The sequence below is a fragment of the Mastacembelus armatus genome, chromosome 21, assembly GCF_900324485.2.
Source record: "Mastacembelus armatus chromosome 21, fMasArm1.2, whole genome shotgun sequence".
Lineage (NCBI taxonomy): Eukaryota > Metazoa > Chordata > Actinopteri > Synbranchiformes > Mastacembelidae > Mastacembelus > Mastacembelus armatus.
Window position 1 is genome coordinate 21675156 of NC_046653.1, and position 9107 is coordinate 21684262.

General features: G+C 40.2%; 1 protein-coding gene across 1 annotated transcript; it reads left to right on the forward strand.

Annotated features, from left to right (window-relative positions):
- Nucleotides 1-1082: 1082 nt before the first annotated feature.
- On the forward strand, nt 1083-8920 carry popdc2 (popeye domain cAMP effector 2). The gene is made up of 4 exons (XM_026296447.1): nt 1083-1976; nt 4091-4199; nt 4486-5080; nt 7782-8920. Exons 1-3 carry the CDS (start codon nt 1483-1485, stop codon nt 5029-5031), a joined length of 1149 nt encoding a protein of 382 aa, XP_026152232.1. The 5' UTR covers nt 1083-1482; the 3' UTR covers nt 5032-5080; nt 7782-8920.
- Nucleotides 8921-9107: the final 187 nt, after the last annotated feature.

Sequence of the window (9107 nt, forward strand, 5' to 3'; positions counted from 1 at the left end):
ACAAAACCTGCTGGAAATGCTAAGCTATAGCAGTTATGCAGTGATAGTAATTCTATTCTATTCATAAATTATTCTTCCAAATCTGTATACCTGTGTGTGTGTGTGTGTATATAGAGATTTATTTCAGGGGACTTTGTATTTTAATGTCTATGAAGTCGTTTTTGTTGGGTTTGTTTGTGAACACTGGTCAAAGTCCTTAAAGTTGTGTGAGACCTTCACACCTGACTCACACAGCACACTTTCTTTTGGAGACTACAGTATAAATGAAATTGGTCTGTATGCACTGCTATTAACTTTGTGTAAAACCAATATGTTTAATAGTGCCCTTAAATAAAAAATGTTTGCACTTTAAACTGTGGATTTTTTTAATTTCATATCTTAAATTAGTACTGTGTTTAATGTTTTACCCAAACATACAGGACACTGTATTTTTAAATCTGCCCACTTGTTATAGGTCAAATACTAGTTACTATTTGTGCAAGGTTTTCCAGATAAAATGGCTTATCATATATTTTCACGTGATTTTTGACTTTTTGACAGCTTGTTCTGTCATATTGTCTGATTACTGCCTTGCACTAATAAAAAAGGGAAAAATAAAGCTAAAGATTTCTTTCTAAATCATTGAGATGGGCTCATCCCTGTGAGTTCTGTCTGAACAGACAGCAGGGTATGTGAAGCTGCAGGGGTAGTGTTGGTGGGTGTTTGTAGGCCCTACCTGAAATCTGACCTGTGCTGCTATCCCACTTATTTCAGTGTCTTTAAATATGCACCAGCAAGCCCACTCTCCTGGGAGCAGAGTGGACTCATAAGTTTGAGTGAAGGAGGAAATGTGTTGTAGCTGCAGGGAAGCCTGTATTTATTTTGTGTGTGACACAGTGAGCTTCTCAGAGACCCAGTATTTGTTATAGTCCCTCTCCTGCCTCTTGTTTCCTGCCTCTCTCTCTCTGTTATGTTAAGTAGCAGGCCTGCTTTCTGTCCACCACTCTTTCCTCCTTGGGTTTCAATTCCAAACATGGTTATCCTTCTGGGGTTCTATCAACGCCCCCCTCCCTTATCCCTTCTCTTCCAGCTGTTGGCTCTGCAGTGCAGGCCGGTGAGTGAAATAGACAAGCAAAGCAACAGAGACTTCAGGAAGACACATAAGAGAAAGACAGGTTGAGAAGCCAGAGGAGAGAGAAAGGGACACATAATGAGAGGAGAAGAAGAAAAATCCCATTCCAGCTGTGTTTCAAACAGAGCCGTGAGAACTTCTTCATATTGAAGAATTTTCCACTGCATGCCAGGGGAACAAACATTTATATCTGACATTTTCGGTCAGTGTCGTGTTTATTTTTGATCAAGCTATAATTCCACCAAAGACGGTTGGTTTGAAGTGTAAATACGACAGATATAGCACCAGTTTTCATTAGTAAGAATTGTTTTTGGATCAGTTTGTTTTGTGCATCAGTGATTCTTGAGCTTGTCATTTGAAGAGTTTCAAACATGAGTGCAGACGGTACGACTCTGCTGGACACCTTGATCTTTGCCCCTCTCTGTGATGGCTGGAGCAACAACACCGAAGGAGCCATCTACCATCTGGGTAACACAATCCTGTTCCTGGGCTACATGGGAGGAAGCGGGGCCTATGGGTGTCTTTTCATCTTCGGCTTTATGGTTCCTGCCTTCCTGTGCCTGTCCCTGTGGGGCTGGCTGACGATCTGCGGCCTGGACGTCTTCACCTGGAACCTGCTTATGTTGCTCGCCTGCCTTGGTCAAATCTGCCACCTTTTTTATCGGCTGCATCAGGAGGGCATACGGAGTGAGGAGCTGACCTCCCTCTACCAGGCAGTCTACCTGCCACTGGGTGTGCCTGTCCAGGTGTTCAAGGCGATAGCAAATGCTTTTGAGAATAAGGTGGTGGAGCTGAAAGCAGGAGAGTGTTATGCTGTGGAGGGCAAGACACCCATCGACCAGCTCTCCTTTCTGCTGTCTGGAAGGTGGGGAGTATGTGTATGTGTGTTTGGACCTGTGTCCACATTTTCACAACTGTACAACATAATGCAAACCACCACCACTGTCTCCATAAATGTGTTAAGCCTGCAATACACTCACATCGTCCTACATAGAATACTGTCACATTTTAAGTTAATGTGGCCAATGTGTTGGAAAATAGCTGCTTATTTACACATGCAGCAGTTTCAGAGCAACAGCAGCATCAACTCATAGCCATGTTTATGGCTACTAGATGAATACAAGTCCAGTGATTCTTTAAACTCTACTACATTCAGTAGCTCATCTCTAACCCTGTCTGTCTGCTGTTTGGAGGTAAGCAGGTAGTGTGGTGTTGGGTATTGGTGTTGGCTATTTTTTCAGCCCGTGTCTGGAAATGATGCATGAGTGAAACACAAGAGGCCACTGAGCTTCAAATGCTGAAATGATGCATTGACCTAAGATTCTTCTTCAGTATCACAAGTACTAGTTTTACAGAGGGGCCCTTTAAGAGTGTTATTATAACACTGAATTATTATTAACATCCAAACTTATCAAGATACAGCTAATCTGACCTACTCTACATACCACTGGATAGTTTACACTTTAAAATGCATCATACTAAAATGCTGATCAGATATTTTCTATAATAAACACTAATCTACAAAGTAAGTAACTAATAACCTGTCAGATAAATGTAGGTAAGTAAACATTTCCCTCTGAAAAGTGGTGGAATATAGAGTAGCAATGAGGAGCTCATGTACTTAATTACCTTCTGTCACTGACCAACACTTGACATGATGTTAACTGGATATTTCAGGACTGGTTTTCTATTTTTGACTCTTTGGGCAGTTGGCAGCATGTAGCCGTCACAGGAAATGTATCCTCTTCTTCCAAACATCCTCAAAGCAGAGCTGCATTAGCACTCACTGTGCTGGAGCCTACACAAGAGAAATGTTGTAAACAAAGTATTTTTGTCTGTGACTCATTGGTGCGTCGTCCCTGTGCATGCTGCCAACTGGGTAAACAATATCTTTTTACGTAGGACAGTAAAGTGGACCCCCCCTCTTAGCTTACGGTAAATGTTGGCCATAGTGTCGACAGCTTTCAGTATTTGAGCTAAATTTGGAACGATGAATGAACAAAAAGCTGATAATAATTTTATGTTTATGTGGCAGATTTTATATACATTTTACAAATATAAAGATTAGCATGAGTGTTTCATAATCAGCATCTGTTTTTAGATGTTTAGACATTAGATCTTCACAGTCTGGGCCTTTGCCATATGCAATATAGTGCAGCAGTACAGTGGCATTCTTAGCATGGGATTCCCCAGTGTTAATGCCTTATGGCTTAATCAATACCACAATACACAGAAGAACAGCTGTTAATGAAACTGCTATGAAGATACTCTCCTTATGGTGACCAAGTGCTGTGAGTGCACCAGAACATCAGTATCATTTAGATTTGACACCTGTTTATAACTGTCTACATTATATTTCTGATTTCCTCTTTCAGTTTATAGTGACAGATAATTAGATTTCTTTTTCAAATTTCATTGTCTTATCCTGTCCTTAAAATTGCTGTCACACAAGGACTGGGCTGTGGAAAAGGTTTGGAAGGTTTTTATAGAACTGTTTACCCGAGGAGACCTAAATATCTTGTCTGTGTATGTCAGGTGATTGAAACAAAGCAGGTCATTTGCAGGGCAGATATGACAAAATGAAACTCACATTGAAAAAAGGTTAAAGCAAATGTTTTAGACTGAACTGCTTGATGTAATCCAGTGACATCCGAAAGGTAAGTGTGCTGGGTTTTCTCACTGTGTGGAAGTTATTCTTTTTAAAATAAAGCTTTCTGGAGGAAGAATGTCCTGGAGTCCTAAATTATGATTTATGTGTGCTGAAAGGCAGGAGAACTGTGGTCTTATCAGTTTATCTGAAAATAAGGAGCTCCTTACTGCCCAGTCCAGCCACAGCCGCCCTGACAGATATTTATACTAATATTGAACCCCAGTGTCTGAGAGTGGCCCTGAAAAGTGGTTTGCAGCTCTCTCTGCTCTCATCACCACTTTGTGTTCCTCGTCTGTCATTTTAACCTTGCATTTCTCTTGGTCTTTTAGGATCAGCGTATCTTTGGAGGGCCAGTTCCTACATTACATCCATCGCCACCAGTTCCTCGACTCTCCAGAGTGGGAGTCTCTCAGACCAAACGAGGAAGGAAAGTTCCAGGTATGGGGCCAGATGTGCAGTTCATTTCAGGAGACGCTGATGTAGTTTGAGAGTTTTAACAGACCTAAATCAAAGGGAATATTGGACTTTTCTTCATCATGGAGGCCTAGATAAATTGCATACATCTGTAACAAAGGTGCTATATAAATAAAGCTGTCACTATTTTAAATAAAGTTGCACCATAGCTATTTGCAGAATCAACGTGGATGTTGTGTTTAAAGCTTTTTTCTGCTGCATCCAAGAGCCCAACACATCCTTATTCAGCTGTTTCATTCTTACTCCCCAGGTGACCCTGACAGCAGAGGAAGACTCCCGCTACATCTCATGGCGTCGCCGCCGCCTCTACATGCTGATATCAAAGGAACGCTACATTGCCCGCATCTTCGCTGTCATGCTGGGCTACGACATTGCAGAGAAGCTCTACAATCTCAACAACAAGCTCTACATTAAGAGCGGGGTGCTGTTGGACATCCGTCTGCCGAGCCTCTACCACGTCCTGGCCCCTTCCTCACAGGGCAGCGAAGGCGGCAGTGGCAGTGATGGCGGTGTGGTCAAGGAGCAACAAACTGAACAGCAGGACGAAGACTCAGCACCAACCTATGAGAAATCCAATCCAGCACAGTCTCAGCCCCTCCAGCCACATCTGCCTGGACCAAGGAAGACCCAACTGGATGAGCCCCAGGCCACCCAGCATGACCACTATCAGCACCCCTGGGGGTTAGACCCGGAGCTGCCCTCTGGTGAGGACTCCACCAGCCTGGTCCTGGAGGACTTCGCTGATGTGGCGGGCTCCCTAATGGATTATGGCAATGAGAGGGATTATTTGAGGTAGAGGGGCAGGGCACTGGAGCTAACACACTGGGTCACCACTTAAGCTACATGTAAGTACCTCACCTGGGGTCGGTGTGTGCATGGATGGCCTGCAGTGCACAGTTCTTACTAACCTAACTCTGGGCGGGAAGGCTGAGATCAGTATAGCATTCACGTTAATATTGTTCAGATAATTTTACTGTAGATACATGTTTCTGACTTCTACTTAAGTGATATAAGTGATTTTGAAGGCAGGGCTTTTACTTTTAGTGGGGTATTTATTCATTGTTGTATTACTACATTTACTAGTACTATATGAGTACATACATCCTAACGTACAAAATAATCACATTGATAAGGTTTGTAGTTTATTCTTGACCTTGGCAGAAATTGAAATCGGAACATTACAACTGGGAAAAGTTCACATGCTGATGGGATTTCTGTTATTACGCAACAGCTATTAAATGTGACTTTGTGATGAGACTGCGTTACGTCAAATTAATATCTGATGATATCTGTCTGTGAAATAAACACTCATTCTGGTAGGTTTGCAGGATATGATATACATATATAAATATATATATATATATATATATATATATATACATATATATATAATAATCTAGTCCAGCCAAGCTGTGTTTTTTATTACTTAAAATATGCTTCGTTTTCTGGCCACCAGACATATTGTTTATGTGTAAATTTAGTACTGAGTTTGATTTTTTGCTATAGACTATAGCTATAGACTAAGACTTTCACTGGTGGCAAAGCAATGGTGAGGTCACTCAGGTAGCAGCTGTGTCCTTATCTGACTGAGATTTGATCTTGGAAATTTAGGGGATGCCCAAAAAATTTGCCATTAATCCAGTGTGCCCACCCCCGCCTGTCCTCCCACCATCACAAAACCAGCCGTCACCCAGTCACAGGTGGGGAATCACATTTCATAGCTGGGTAGTGGAGCCAGGGTAGAGTTTGGTTTGCAGAGTCATATGAAGCAGTAGATCAGAACTCTCATATAAAATAAAACTGCAGCAGCAAATAGGACAGTCTGAATGAACTGTGAAGATTAATTTACATTTGGCAAATAGGTTGATACTGAATGTATCAGTAAAATGTAGGGGTGGGAATCTTTAGGCATGCCATGGTTCGATTCAATTTCGATTTGGAGGCCCACGATTTAATTAAAAAACATGAATCATTTCTATACTTGCAACACCACCGCCCGTATTCGGGCCAGAATCTGTATTTCCGAAGATTGTTGGGCTAATTTGAATAAAGCCCGACAAACTATATATCAATTGAAAGTGGAAAACCTGATGATTCAAATGGTAGAAACCAATTTAGGATTGAATCATCACAGAGACAACAGTTCCTTAATGTTTAACAAGAGTACAAACACAGTAAGATGGTAATTCATGGTAATTCTTACCTTTGCTGACTCACACATGTAGTGAAACAACAGTTGTGCTGTATATCAGTTTTTTCCCCAGTGAACAAAATGCCTCCAGGTTTTTAGTCCAAAAGACTAATTTTCCTTAAGAAAAAGCCAAAACTGTCCTTCACTGTTAAGTCCTCATTAAAAAGTTTTAGTTCTGTTTGTTCTCCGGTTGTTTTCGCCATTTATTTACCACAAACATACAAAGAGACAGTAAATTTACAGCATGGCCGTCAAGTTTTGGCTCTTCAATAAGTCGGGACTCACAGACAAAACCCACCCAGGGGCTAGAACAACTTCTAATGTCAGTGAAATCAGCCAGTCGCATTGTTTGTCAGTGATGATTGACATATGCTGTAGCCAATGAAATAACGTTTCCAACGATGTGACGCACTGTAGACGTTGCTAAGGGACAAGGAGTTTAAACCCCCCGCGTTCTGACAGGACCGCACGTAAGCGTGCGCATGCGCTATAAGCACGCATGCATGTAGGATGTTTGTAGTCCGGTAATGGTACAACGTTTCTGACTGGCGGACTTTATTCAATCAAATATTAACATCGATTATTAACTTTTCCGTATCGATGCAGAAACGTTTTAAAGTGAACATGTGAACAAAAAAAGTGAACAAAAAAGATCATGTTATGATCATGTGTTATTAGCCAAAATATCAGGTGTTGCAGTAGGCTAGCTACAATATTCACGGCATTAATTTTAAAAAAAATATTTTTAGGTTCTCACAGGACTTTCAGTAAATGACTGTGGTCTGGTGTGATGCAGAAAAAGCATACAGTAATATCAGATGTGTTATTTTATCCTAAATAAAAGCAAACTGTGACTTTTTGACCAGTTCAGTGAGCAGGTTTACTATTCAGTGGCTTCAGAAAGTATCCACACCTTCTTTAATTTTTGCACATTATACTGTGTTGTCCTGACAAACAGTATGAATAGTGGGACCCTATATGCACAGGTGTGTGGCTTCTTAAATGCTGTCCAATCACTTCAATTTGCCACAGGTGAACTCCAGCCCAGTTCCACACATTTCAATGACAATCTGTGGTGGCAGCAAAGGCTCTGAATGCTTCTGTACATGAGAAGCTTTTCATTTTTTATTTAAGATTAGTTTTCATTAGGTATTATTTAATCATTCTGCATAATAAGTACTTTAATTTTAATTTTAGTACTTTAATTATATGTTGATGCTCATATGTTTGGTGTTTCCTCAACAAAGTTTTGAGTTTTACATGTAGTATTTCTACACAGAGGACTGTTGTTTAAGTAACAGATCTGAGTACTTCTTCAGTCTTTCCTAACTGAAACTTCGATGTTGACTCTGCAGGAGGTGATAGTGAAGTGAATCTACCGCCTCGATTCCACAGGGGCAGAGCGCCGCTGGCTCCCACAGACACTCCTAAACTGTGAGGACAGTCTCTCCTGGACATACTACAGTATTTTGAGTACAGCAGCAATAATGTGTCTCCTCCCACTGCTTAGTATCTTCAGTCCTTTTACAATACTTGTTTGTTCTTCTCTACACTTAACTTACAGTTTGAGTGATATTGGTATCTTTTAACAATCAATAATTGGGGCTGATGTTTTTGTTTATGTTGTGGACCCACCCCATCTACTCATTTAGTAAAAAACCATAAAACAATTTAACATCTAATGAAACAATACAGTGTTCAAAGAGCAGCCATTAGTTTACCCTGGTTGTGTATCTACTGATGTCAACACATTTATTTATATCATATTTACACCATCATCTTTACTGGCACTGAGCAAACTGACCCTTCACACCCTTTACCAGCACATTATGTCTGGAAATATTGTTGTATGTTATAAAAATGTTTTTTTTGCTAAAAAGAATTAGGTTTTGATTGATGTTGAACTGTGATTGTTTAGGTTGGACTTAACATGATTTACTGTTAAATTTGACTTTTGATGTTTGCTTCACAAATCACTTAAACTCTGCAGACTACACACATTTCACTACACATTTTCTAGAGCTGACTAATTTTTCATCAGAAATCAACTTTTAAAAATCACATTGTATGAACTGATAAAACCCTTTAGTTTTGCATCCTTCCTGAGGACTTTCCACTTCAGTGCAGGAAGGTTTGTGGTAGAAAACCTGCACATTAGCAGCAGAGTTTGTCCTCGTGTGTCACTGTCATGATTTGTTGGGCATGTTTATGTACCTGAATGCACCATGAGCTGGTTCTGTGTCAGAAATGTAATGATTTTCTGAGCATGATGCCAGGACAACATCTTCTTTGGCAATATATTGGATGACTATAGACCATGTTTTTTAATTTTTGTAACAGAGTATTTGATACATGTGTACTGTCAACTGTCTTATTTGCTTGTTATGAACTTCCAAAATAGAGAGATGGGACTAAACTGAAGAAATCAGTGTTTTTAAAAAGTATTTTCATGGGGCCAATTGTTCTCCATAAAGTTCTTTGTGTGCAGTGAAAATGTCTCCAGTACTTCCTTAAATATGAGCTTGTGGGTTAAAACTACTAAGTTAATACCAAAAACACTTAAAGCACACCGTGTCATTGAGGAATAAAAGTTAAAAAGGTTTTACTACAGTGGATAAGTGATAAAAATAAGACCACCCCATCGTGACACATGTTGGAATAAAAGCTTTTTAAATTCTGTA

What these genes read in the sequence shown, in the direction of transcription:
- popdc2 (XM_026296447.1), top strand. Translation starts at nt 1,483, where the DNA reads ATGAGTGCAGACGGTACGACTCTGCTGGACACCTTGATCTTTGCCCCT. An exon ending in TCCTTTCTGCTGTCTGGAAG is followed by an intron (nt 1,977 to 4,090) that starts GTGGGGAGTATG and finishes TTGGTCTTTTAG; the next exon opens with GATCAGCGTATCTTTGGAGG. An exon ending in ACGAGGAAGGAAAGTTCCAG is followed by an intron (nt 4,200 to 4,485) that starts GTATGGGGCCAG and finishes CTTACTCCCCAG; the next exon opens with GTGACCCTGACAGCAGAGGA.